Below are 12275 nucleotides of genomic sequence, written 5' to 3'. Positions count from 1 at the left end.
TGTATATACAACCATCTCCACCTGAGAAACTCAATATAACCTCTTCCAAAACCAATTCAATCAAGGAAATTTTTAATAGAAAGAAACGAAATTGATATATGGGGTCAAGGTAGGGGCACTGTGAAGCTTGCATGCGGCGACCCCCAACTCCTCATATGGACCCTTCTATTGTCCACATCCATTATTGGCATTATTCAATTTTATCCCATTATCCCCCTTATCATTGAGCAAGAGAACATATACTAATTCATGATGTATATTCCAATATCCTCCTTTCATTTTACTAGATAAGCTCATATTTGCACCATATTGATATACTCTAGTTGACTCCCAAATTCACATATTCCCATATCTCCATGTATGTCCCCAATCCACTCCTAATAGCAGGCCATGTGGTGGCACCCGTACATTAAAAAGCAAAACGAACCTTACGAAAAAAAATGAGGCTGCTTCTATCTAGTAGGACACGTGGATGTCAGAGGTTGGCAATTGTACAATAATCCACTTGGGCGGATATGATGCTCCCACGTGTCACTTATCCGTTAAAGATTTCGTTGCATATATGCAGAGCCTGGGATGCTCTGAATCTAAGCCTCTGGTATAGAAATAGAAAGACAGGGATAGAGAGCTTTAAATGTGAGCACATGGGCGGGATAACACAAGATAAGAGAGCCCATATCTTGTTCACGTGTTTTTCTTTGTTACTTGTTATCTCATATCTGTTTGTTTAATTTCGTTTGAGACCGTTTGTGCGTGAATCTGATTTTATCCATTTTTGGTTGAGAGCTATGGAGGGTAGAAAACCAAACACTTCTTCTATATCATCAGAACTTTTTGGAGAAAAGGATTCTTCATCTTCTTCTGGCTCTATTTCCTCTTCAACTGGGATTTTCAGCACTGTTTTTCCATCAACGGTATCTTGTTTTTTTCCTTATTTCTTATCTGGGTATTCTTGTTTTGGGTTGATTGATTTTGATATATGGGGTATGGATTGTTAGAGGTATATTGGGTTTGGGCTTCTGGGTTTTTTCTTTTATGTTTCTGTTTATTGATCTGGGTTGATTTTTTTCAAGGCTTTGAATTGAAACTTCTTTATGGATGATGTTAGTATTTGGGTTTTTGTTGGTTTTGCTGCAAATTTATTATTTGATTCTGATTAGCACCAAATTGCATTGTTTGATTCATTTGGATTGGAAAGGGGAGGATGTATCTACTCCTGTATTTGCTTCTGGATTTTTATTTAATAATTGTATTTGTTTTCTGATTACTTGTATTTCTTTCTAGGTTTTTTGTTCAAAGAGTTTCAAATAATTGTATTTGTTTTCTGATACCAGGCAGTAGGGAAGGATTCGTCGCGGTCTGAGTCGTTTGGATCATGGAGAAAGCAGGATCAAGAAGTTCATGCTTGGAATCCCAAGCAGGCTCCTGGAGGTTTGTTCTTCTACTCTCTTTTTTTTCATTCCAAAGAAAATGGCTTTCGGTTTGATGTGTTTGTTACTTACCTCACCATTCATTTTCTACAGGAGGCGAGTTTTTCTCTGTTTATGCTTCTGATTGTGATTTTGATTTCATATTTTAGCAACTTAGCATCTATCTGTTGAATTGTTTATTGAATCTATCAATCTTTACTGTGACTTTAATTAATGGAAAAGAAATATCCAAGTGGATTATACACTTCTCTTTTGTCTTCGATTTTGGACCTCAATCCACCTGTTGGTGGCGTCTGAAATTTTTATTCAGAAAAATAAACACAAGCCACAAGATTAACACCGATATTTTACGTGGTTTGACCAAGATGCCTACATCCGAAAACACGATTCTCCATTATGAGAAAACAAAACTACAAAGATTACAATGGATTAATCCAAACCCGCAACTCTTTCCTTGCTTCTTAACCTCTTCTCTCTCCCTTTGTCTCTATCTTTCTCACGTTCTCACACCCAAAAGCCCTAGCCGCCACACAAAGAGCCTCTCGCCAAGTGAAAAAACCGTCTCTTGCTTTTATATATAGGTTTTCCCAAAAACCTAAATAGGCTTCTTTCTATTTTCGTTTCCCACTACAAACAAGAAACAAGATAACTTTCCCAACAATATGTTTACACTGGCCTACTGGTTCTTGCTTCATACGCATTTTCTTCGATATATGAAACTATATTCAGAAGTTAATTACTCTTCTTGATGGCCATTTTTGCACCATGTATGAAAACCATATACCATTTATGAAGAACATACATATGCTGGGTTCCATGAACTTTATTGGTTTTTCCTTATCTTGCTTCTTATCCATCTGTAGTGTATGTTTGCCAAAGCTTGTAAAGGGAAGTTTCATACTATTTTTATTGGCCTTCGCCAACCTCAAAAGGAAATAGAGATGGGAAGGCTTCTGCAGATTCATCTCATCTTCTTCCAATTTGTGGGCTGCGTTGCATTACTATACTCACGTGATATCAGTGTTTAAGAACATGGATGTGACGCTTACACGGCCAAGAAAAATCCGTGTCGACTCGGCGCGGACACGGCCAACAATGCGGTCATAACTCAGGAGAGTCAAAGGAGTTTTTGGTGACTCTATAGGGCAAAACGTGGAATGCGGATGCGATGCAACGGGGAACGCGGCCAAGGTAAAAGGGAGTCGACTCGGGCGAGTTCCAAGTCGAGTCAACTAGTATTTAAATACTGCGTGAGATTGTTTTGTTTTGTTCGAATGGAGTAGTAGCATCCCCTTCAATTCTACCATATAACTGACTTGCATGTCATGGGAATGAGCATGCAGTTTCTCGGCATAGAAATCTCACCTACTGTTCGGATCAAGATCTGTATAACTGACTAATTACCATTTTTCACATATCCTGGCTGTCATCCTGAGTTGATGGCATTGTGGCTAGCTTTCTCTGTGTATAATTTGAAGTATGTATTCTCGGAGCTTTCTATTGTGTATTTCTGATCTCTTCTTTCATAATTCCCTGGGGGTACACCCCTTTTAGGTATCTGTTGTTTTTGAATCTTAGACCATACATTGTTAATAAGTGTAGGTCACATCTTTATTTAATCCTATTTATGCAAATTAAGACATTTGTTACCTTCATGGAGATCTCAAGTGCGTGTTCTTAGCATTTGTTAACTCATGGAGACAACAGAGTAAAACTTATGAAGTGAACCTCTCTTAATCCTCTTAATAAGATTCTTGTTTTCTTTACAATGAATTCAAACCATTTCTGCTAAAACTTTACTTGAGATTTATTCTCATGTATAATACTCAAGAAGTTGATAGCTTTTCTTAATATCTTTAGTTTTTCAGCTCTTAATAGAAACATGAGCTTTAAGCAAGTATGTGTTTTTTCAGATGGTATTTCCCAGAGCAACGAAAGAGACAGCCAAAGCATTCCCAACAAGGACAGCAGTTCAATATATCAGCATGAAACTGTAGAACCGTGTGTTTTTAGCTCGTCTCTATATTATGGTGGCCGAGACATTTATTCCCATTCCCCAAATTCCCAAAATACCCAAGTCTCTGGGACACCACATATTGTGAGTAATCCATATCATGCATGACATGATAAAACTACAAAATTTTGTAATCATAGATAGTCTCATTCACTAGCATAAAGGTTCTAGTGTGCTAACACATCCATGACTAAAACATCAACAGTACAAAAAGGATGCTGGAGAAGATGATCCGAATTCAGGCAATGCGAACAGTGCTTCGAGAGGAAATTGGTGGCAAGGTACAGTACTTGTAGAGGAAGAAAGAATGCATCTGGAACACTTAGAAGTTTGGATCACTGAAAGGTTTTTTTTTTCTCAATTCTGTGTTTTTTTCCCTTCAGGATCACTCTACTACTGAAGTACCGCATCCTAAGGCATGTGCAACCCCTATCTACATAGTAAGGTATTTATAACTCATATGTTTCATATGTTTGAATCCATTTGAGGTTGAGCTCGTAGCTCAATTAGACAAGTCACAGTGCTTTTGCGTGGCTGGATCGTAGTTCAATCCCTGCTTACCTGAAAAAAAAAAAAAAAAAAAGCTATTAACCCAAAATTTTATCTTAAATGTCTTCATTTTAATATCCAAGTATTTGCAAGTCCTTAAGTTTCTAAAAACTTTTTATGCATCATAGATCTGGAAATTGTTGGCCTTTCACCTTTTGGTTCACTGTATTAAGATCCAACCTATTTATATAAACGCCGCAGTTGCATGATCTGATGAATTGCTGTAAACTTTTATCGTTTCATTGAAAAGATGCTATGAGATAAGTAGGTTGTTTTTCTGAATGGTATCAGATAACTAGGTATTGAGAACTGGGAATTGCAAGACAAAGGTATTATTAACCATAATAGATCTCAATTTATAATGGCTTTGATGAACTGACAGTGGCGGTTGTATTGTGATATGCCAATTTCCAAATTGGATATTTACTTAATCAGGGTAAATTTTAGTAGTTCTTTGAGATTATTTCACTTACTACAATCATAACTTTGAACTTAATGATATTATTTCTGTTTTTTTCTTCTTCTTCTTTTTATCTAGTTTGAATAGCCATTTCAAGTAATAAGAGCATATGGAGTCCCCTGGGGATATTATTTAACTGATATCACCTTATGACCCCCCGCATACATATGCGGTTACAGAAACAGAAATGGGAGGATATAAATTTGAATTTCTCAGAATATTTTAGGACGTTGATTTTGAGTACTGCATCCAAGATTATGATACCATGAAAGAGTTGCCAGTTCAGAAAATAACAGAGATAATGCAATAGGGTGCAGTTAAATTACTGGATTTTGTTTTTTATTTTTTGAATGGCTCCAACATAACTACTGGGTTTCGTTACATTTGCTAAAAAAAAACTAGAAAAGCATGACATTCTTCTGATCTTGTTTTTCTTAAGTATCTATGTACACCACACAGTATTTTCTTATTATGGATTAATTTAAGCTTTTGAGTTAAGGTTTATTTGATGATTTTTTCATAGTTTCACTTGAATTTGCTTTAACATTTCCTGTGGATTAAGTTAAGCCTTTAACTTGAGACTTATTTGATGATATGCTAAAAAATCTTTTGCTTCAAAATTGCTTTTATAAGATATATTCCTTTTTTGTTCCATATGGTTACTCTTTTCTTGTTTTGAAATGGAGTAGATTGACTGGCACAATTCTTGGTATATGCTGGCAGAATTTGCAGGTAGTCTGGGAGCACTTACATCTGCCTTTCTAATATTAAAGATAGCTGCTACTATGGATGGTCCCAGTTTTGGAGGGGACCTGCAAAAGGGCTTTAGAGTGTTTAACTAAGAACGGTGTCTTCATCAGTTGAGGGACATCTTGTAATGCTATACTAGTTAGTAAAATGTAATTATAAGAATATGTTATCTATATGTTGAACAATATCCAAGGCTTTTTAGCCCAACCTTGGTTGTATAGTTGGGGCAGCTATGTATAAGACCTTTGTGTTTCTTGTGTGAGATCATATTCTCAGAGGTTCTGCACCATCTTTAACCTATATCATAGAATTTGATTGCATCAAATATGAACACTTGTCTGATCATTTCTGTAATGCAGGCTATGTGTGGTATCTGTTGAAACTTGAAAGGGCTACTACTTAAATACCCTGTGTAGGACTTTGTAAGTCCATCAAGAAAACCCATTGGAGCAAGCTATGGGGACACACCAATAATTTGAGTGTGAAACTGAAGTCCACCAATGACCCAAAGTCCGCCTGAAACAGTGGACTATTTTCCTCAGTGACATCCATTCACAGTTCTTGTTTTGGTATTCCCTTCAAATCTATTTCTATTGTTGGATTTTGAGAAATGACATTCAACCTCATGTTTTGCTGCCATGAAGCCATGAAAATTTTCTCCATGGAATTTTAGTTTATCAAGTTGTGAGAGAAGGCTAGGGAGGGTGAGAGGAGAAAAAAGAGAGGGCAGGAGTGAGGAGAGGGTCAAAATAGCTGAATAGCAAGGAAAAGAAAAAAATCCCAGGTGTTGCCGGGTTTGTTGCCGGTTTTTTTTTGGTTCCTGGGATTTATGTGGGAGAAAAAAAATCCCAGAAGATTGGTGGGAAAAAAAAAAGTCCTAGAAGTATCCTGGTAAAATAAATATCCCATGTTTGGTTGACCGGACTATGGTGGGAAAAAAACAAACTTTGTTTGGTTGCTTGAACTGTTGGGAAGAAAAAAATTCTTCTCAAGCTTATTTTTGGTTCTTTTGGGATGGGATGAAAAGGCAATTATTACAAAAATGGGATTAAAAAATTCACCACACAAGCAATCATTACAAGAGTGGGATTAAAAAAATTCTAGTGCTAAAAGGCAACCAGGATGGGAACAAAACTTTACTAAAACTTCCTGGACAAAATTTTATTGGCAACCAAACGGAGTTCCTGCTTTTGAGCCACTTCTTACCGGTTCCTCAATCATGAGATCTTAAGCGCCCGCCCCCCACCCCCAACGTCCCTAGCCTTCTCAAAACACTTGATACACTAATATTCCATGGAAAAATATTCCCTCCTTTTTCAGTTGCGCCCCCTGCTTGTGTTAAATTATGGGACCAAAACTTGGAATTAGGGGTGCAACATGGGTCGGGTTCAACCCGATTTAATTTCAGGTTGGGTTAGGGTTGAGGCCTTGGCAATCTGACCCGAACCCGACCTCTGACCACTAATTTTATCGTGATTTTCTTAGGATTATGTTTTTTTCCCGTTTGGCCCTAAGTGAACCCGAACCCAACCTTACTCAACCTGACCCGATTTAAAAAAAAAAAAGGTTAGGTGGCTTGGGTTAGAGTTGAGAGATCTGGAGGCAGGTTGGGTTAGGGTTTACCTGACATTCAGGATGGGTCGGGTTAGGGTTGAGGGAATGCTATCTCGGGTTGGGCCAAAGGCTGGCCTCAACCCGATCCAACCCGACCTGAGTTGCACCCCTATTGGAATCGGCATTAAACCATTGAGGTTCAATTTTTTCATCGCATTCAACCATTTCCTATTTCCTTTCCTGAGAAACCATTAGAAATACCTTTTTTCCTGTTCTTCCCACCAAACAGATTTATTCAACAGAACACAACAATAGTTTACACACTTCTGATTCTCTGAAACACATAACAAGCACACATGAACCTCTACTAGCATTTATTTAGCGCAGACCAGCAACATCAACATAACACCATAGCAGCAGCTACCAAGAGTCTTACATCCAGTCCCCTGATCTTCATTTTTTCCCACCTTTTTATGGCAATATGTAATCTGTAAAACCAACCATGAAAACAGATTTAGCATAAACCACCTACCAAAAATACAAATCCAGTGAGATTAAATCAAGATAACCAATAACCATAGAAAACAAATGACAAATAATTAAAGAGAAATATTCTTATTCCAAAAAAAAAGCCTTTCAAAAAAAAAATTAAAATTGACAAATAACGAAACCCCCAAAGGCCTTTCGGGGGCATTGGAATTTGTTGGGTGACCCGATTTTAGATGAACTAAAGTTAATAAAACACACACCGGGCCAAGCCGTAGCATTGGCCCATGTTCCAAGGCCTGAGGTCAAATAAAAAATCATCTTTTACCATTCAAAAAAAAAAAAACAAATAACCAAAAACAAAAAAAACAAAAAAACCCACAACCTACCTCCACACTTGTATCCCACAGGCCTGTCGGCGAGGTTGCAGCGCTTGGGAATTGTCACGGCGACCTCCGGCTTGGCGCCAGAGCTCTTCGCTGTGTCAGAGAGCATAACAGCACAGAGGCAGCTTGGGTTCTGACCCATTCTCTTGACCTGAAGACAACAGCTATTTGAAACATCAGCATTCTCATTTTGTGCTGCAAATGCACAAGGAGCCAACTTAAAGGCCTCCCTTTCAACTGGATTTCTCCCACATTCCCCAGCTCCATCAGCCCTTTCTAGACCCAAAATACCCACAATCGCAAACAATCCAAAAAGGCAGACATATCTCATTGGAGCTGCCATTTCTCCTCTACAATGCTTGAACTCTGCCAGTTCTACTGGGTTTTATAGTGCTAATGGGGCTCCTAGAAAAAACTTTTTCAGCAAAATGGCACTAGCACTAAGAACCCACCTTACTCTATTGGAGGCAGCACTAAAACAGTGTGCAATTTCTTTAATGGAGCACTAAAATTTCTTATGCAGGTGGAGGATTATCAGTTATTCTAATTTGAATGGAGCAGGGTGCCTGCAATAATCTATGTCCTCTTTGTCCTTATGTTTAGAGATACAAAAGAAAAGCCTTTCATAACAAGCTGCCATTTTAGTAGCAGTAAACAGCTTCAAAGCTCTCATTCTTGCTGCCTCACCTTTCCTCTCCAAAACCCCTCTCCCATCTCCCAAAACCCTGTAAAGAGCCTCCTTCAAAGAACCTACAGTTGGTGAAAATGTGTAACCCAACTCTGTGCTCACAATCACAGACTCCGTTATGCTGGCGAACTTTGTTGCCATTACAGGCTTGCCTGACAGCATTGCTTCTAGCAAAGTGTGATCCAAACCCTGAGCTCGAAGAGTCGGGTTTACAAACACATCTAGTGCATTGTAGAACCGAGCGAGTTGGGTTGGATCCAGTGACCCCAAAACTAGTACATTTGGCCCGAGGTTTCTGTACCTTACCCTCCAAGGTCCATCTCCAGCCACTAAAACAAAGACCGTTTTCCGAAATTTCTCTTCCTCCATGAAAATCTGATTCAGAGCTTCGAACATTATCGGATGTCCTTTGTCCTTCACCAACCTCCCAGACATTCCAATAACCAAAGCTGCAGATTTTGGAATGCCAAACTTGGTTCGAAAATCTTGCCCGCGTTTAAAATCTGGCATAAAGATATTCTCATCCACACCATTGAGAATTACGTGAACCCGCTGTTCTGGTATCATGTAAATTCTCTTCAGAATATCTCCGGCATGATCACTGGTAGCGACATGGTGGGCGTAATTTGGGAAGAATTTCACCTCTTCAATGACTTTAACAACTCTTTCTGTTAATGCAAATGACTGTAGTTCTTGTGGACTGCGAATGAGTTCTTGGGCAATGTCAGAATGTATGGTTTCATAGGCAATCCCATGCCAAGAAACTACGACATGGTTCAGATTCCGGGCTCGAGTATATAGAAGTCCAACACTTTCAGTGTGGATTACGTCGAAGGGTTGGCGAGTTGAGTTCTGAGTCTTAAATTGTTCCCATGCTTGAGCTTGGTTAAGGTACCCTGCAGCTGTTCGCTTTGAAAGGTGAAAATTCATGTTGGTATGGGGGTATATTGGGAAAGAATTGTTTGAGGAGGTGGTGGTGAAGATGTGGAGTTCATGGCCTCGTTTGGCGAGGGCGAGGTGAAGGGTTAAGGCATGCCGTTCGAGCCCTCCAGCGACACTCTGGCTTGGCCATTTCTTCACAAAGACTGCGATTTTGAGGACCCTTGGAGGTGGGTTTTGAGAGAAGTAGAGATGGTTCCATGAGTAAGGATAAGAGAGGAGGTCGACAAACGGGTTTTGATTTCGTGAGATGGAGAGTTGTGGATTGTTTGAACAGTGAGACCAGTATAGGAATGAGATGGAGGAGAGGGAAGAGAGAGCAAAGAGGAAGTAACATAAGTAACGAAAATTGAAGGCACTGGAGAACTGATCTTTTGCCATGGATAGATTTCTTCTACAAAGATGAAGAGATAAAAAGGAGAGGTGTAGAGATCTAGTTGGGAAGGAAGGAGTAGAGAGAGATTTTCAAGTATACTCTGGATTTCTTTTTCCTGATTTGGAGAAGTTTTGCATATGGTTCTCTGCTCTGCAGATTTTGATGGGAGCATTAAAAATTAATGGACTGTTGACTTCATGGATTTGTTTATCCTTTTCTAATCTTTGCAACTGCTCTCGCTAATATAACAATTAAAATCCTCATCTACCATGAACACCACTCTCCCAAATAAATGATAAATAATACACATATTAAAGGCCAACACAGTCAACCAAACAAAAAAAAATATTGAAAAACTGAATGCATAACATTGTACTCCATGTGGTCACTGTATACAAGGTCTGAATGCTCTGATTCTAGAAAAAGCACAACAACCAGTGCCATATAATAAACACTGAAATGCTCTTAATTGACTCACTAGATTACAGCTGATTTTCAATGGAATACAGAGGTGCATCATATTCTATAATGCCCTTTTTACATATATGCACAACCTCACTGCTAAGAACTAGCCAAGAGAAACAAATACAGAGTCTGCCATTCCAGTCATTAGCTTAGTGATGAGATAGCTGAGCTGTAAATACATGGTCCTCAAATCAAATTTCAGGCACAAGGAAAACCTCTCTGATTGCAGTCCTAATATGTAGTGGTGCAATTTGGGTTGGGTTGGGTTTCGCTAAAAAATGAATTAGAATTGACTCGAATCCAACCCGGTTTAATAGCAAAAGCTCAACCAAAATTCCCAAAAATTGACCCGGGTAGCACCACTACTAGTATGTAGTTCAGCATAACATACCCTGCAAAGAAAAAGCTAGTGTTAGAAGGCCACTAACTCCCAACATCTTGTTAGAATCAGTTTTCCTTTTTCCTATTCTGCTAATTTAAATTGTTTTCTTTATTTAAGTTATTGCAATATTTAGGGTTTCCTTATTTTCCTTTTCATACTCTGCTGATTTATGTTTCCTTATCTTGCTTCCCCTAATTTCTATATAATGTAGATGCCGTATGGCTATTCAGGAAGGAATAATCACAATTAATGCAATTAGCATATTGGAGGCCGAGTTTCCTCAAATTAACTCATTGGAGGCCTGAGTTTCCTCGAATTAACTCTTTCCTTCTTTCCCTATCATCTTCTTCCCTATTTTCTTTTCTGATAGGAACGGTGTTCTATCACATCTCAACTGGTATATATTATAAAACAACAAGATTATATGCATTTTTTAAGAAACACGTACAAGATTACGTGTATAATCAAGATGGTCTTGGCACATAACTGCTTCAAGATTGATGGCTTAACTTTGTAGTGATATACATGCACATATGACTGCACGCACAGAATGAATTCTTATTGAACTTTCCAAGTGCAAATGTTGGGTCCTAGCAACTAGCACTCCCAACCCTATAAGAAAACCAGAGGCATACACCCACAAGTTTCCTCAAAGAACTCCTGGAAGCTTGTAACATAATAACAGACTCTATCTGCATAAGAATTTGGGCTTTCCAGGTGCAACCAAGTACATAGACTCAAACCCAGCAGCTTGACTCGTCTCAAATAATAATTCACAGTTTATTACCATGAAACCTGCAAAAAATTTTATGCGATATTGCGAAACTGTTGCAAATTGCATTCAAAAGGCCAAAACATGGTTTTGCAGAAGCAAATGTACACACTTGTGTGTTACACAACTCAGGTCTCCAGCATGACATGCATCTAACATGCATGATTCATGAATGCAATGTATCACCAACAACAAGCCAAGAAGGGGCAGCATAATGTCCCAAACGATGAATTTAAATAAAAAAGAAAACAGAAACTACGATTACAGTCATAGTATAGTTTAATAGTTGTATGGATTTTGACCTCATTTCCCACTGTCTCAGGCAACATAACATAATGCTAGTGCAAATCACCATGTCAATATGGTCGTGCTACCATAGGAAAAAAGATATAGCGGTGGCATTTCAGCAAGCAGGAGTGGCTTGAGGTTTAGTATAGCACAATTGAGGTCGAGTACATAACTGAGTGGAATGTAGCTGTATTTTGCTACCATTAGGTTTCAGACTTGAGCAGCAAGCTATGAAGCATCAGTATGGGTACTGGTGATGGAATCTGACACAGGTACCAAGTGTCAGATTCGGCGAACCTCAAAAAGAAGGATTCGTCGATTCACCAAAAAAAATTAATCAATTCTTAAATTTTATTTTTTAACATAATAATATAGTTATAACAAGTAATATATTGAAAAATGTAATATGATAAATAGTTATAATAATTTATTTCCATTGAGGACACTTAAATATGTAGTAAATGTTAAGTTGTGTAATAGTATTCAGAAAAAAACAGATAAAAGTGATCAAGAAGTGTCTTAGAGAATCCTAAAGTATTGAAATCCGAGACGTGTCCGACACGGATTCTTCGTCTATTTAGAAGAATCCATGTAACAAGGACAGCAAACTAGCCTACAAAAAAAGGAGAATATAAAAGTGAAAACAATGAATCAAAGGTCCCACCAAAGGCATCTGATCGAAGGTAGGGAGATAGGCCATGTGTCAAAGGTGTCAGCTGCCAGCCACTAACAGCAA

General features: G+C 38.4%; 3 protein-coding genes across 4 annotated transcripts; 1 reads left to right on the top strand and 2 right to left on the bottom strand.

Moving 5' to 3' along the window:
* The first annotated feature begins 583 nt into the window (after positions 1 to 583).
* Positions 584 to 5465, top strand: LOC143879999 (uncharacterized). Of its 2 annotated transcripts, none has more exons than XM_077382747.1 (6): positions 584 to 914; positions 1335 to 1431; positions 3344 to 3528; positions 3650 to 3725; positions 3828 to 3884; positions 5177 to 5465. In XM_077382747.1, exons 1-5 carry the CDS (start codon positions 789 to 791, stop codon positions 3842 to 3844), a joined length of 501 nt encoding a protein of 166 aa, XP_077238862.1. In that variant the 5' UTR covers positions 584 to 788; the 3' UTR covers positions 3845 to 3884; positions 5177 to 5465. The 2 variants fall into 2 exon arrangements, with proteins under 2 accessions (XP_077238862.1, XP_077238861.1); XM_077382746.1 differs by having other exon boundaries at positions 3828 to 3889.
* A 1554-nt stretch (positions 5466 to 7019) lies between these two features.
* LOC143880001 (uncharacterized) lies at positions 7020 to 8131 on the bottom strand. The gene is made up of 2 exons (XM_077382748.1): positions 7633 to 8131; positions 7020 to 7245 (listed from the first exon to the last, which is right to left on the bottom strand). The coding sequence occupies exons 1-2, from the start codon at positions 7970 to 7972 to the stop codon at positions 7229 to 7231; spliced, it is 357 nt and encodes a 118-aa protein (XP_077238863.1). The 5' UTR covers positions 7973 to 8131; the 3' UTR covers positions 7020 to 7228.
* Positions 8132 to 8154: 23 nt separating this feature from the next.
* On the bottom strand, positions 8155 to 9801 carry LOC143879998 (UDP-Glycosyltransferase superfamily protein). The gene has a single exon (XM_077382745.1). It carries the CDS (start codon positions 9635 to 9637, stop codon positions 8168 to 8170), a length of 1470 nt encoding a protein of 489 aa, XP_077238860.1. The 5' UTR covers positions 9638 to 9801; the 3' UTR covers positions 8155 to 8167.
* Positions 9802 to 12275: the final 2474 nt, after the last annotated feature.

This window comes from Tasmannia lanceolata, unplaced genomic scaffold, assembly GCF_043159265.1.
Source record: "Tasmannia lanceolata isolate RefF3 unplaced genomic scaffold, GAP_Taslan_0.1 ptg000006l, whole genome shotgun sequence".
Taxonomy (NCBI): Eukaryota; Viridiplantae; Streptophyta; class Magnoliopsida; order Canellales; family Winteraceae; genus Tasmannia; species Tasmannia lanceolata.
The sequence above is the reverse complement of the archived record's forward strand: the minus strand, read 5'-3'. Positions and strand labels throughout refer to the sequence as shown.

Excerpts from the sequence above, each read along its gene's own strand:
- LOC143879999 (XM_077382747.1), top strand. The coding sequence starts at position 789 with ATGGAGGGTAGAAAACCAAACACTTCTTCTATATCATCAGAACTTTTT. Across the intron at positions 1,432-3,343 it reads TCCCAAGCAGGCTCCTGGAG|ATGGTATTTCCCAGAGCAAC; the intron begins GTTTGTTCTTCT and ends GTGTTTTTTCAG. Across the intron at positions 3,529-3,649 it reads TCTCTGGGACACCACATATT|TACAAAAAGGATGCTGGAGA; the intron begins GTGAGTAATCCA and ends AAACATCAACAG.
- LOC143880001 (XM_077382748.1), bottom strand. The coding sequence starts at position 7,972 with ATGGCAGCTCCAATGAGATATGTCTGCCTTTTTGGATTGTTTGCGATT.
- LOC143879998 (XM_077382745.1), bottom strand. The coding sequence starts at position 9,637 with ATGGCAAAAGATCAGTTCTCCAGTGCCTTCAATTTTCGTTACTTATGT.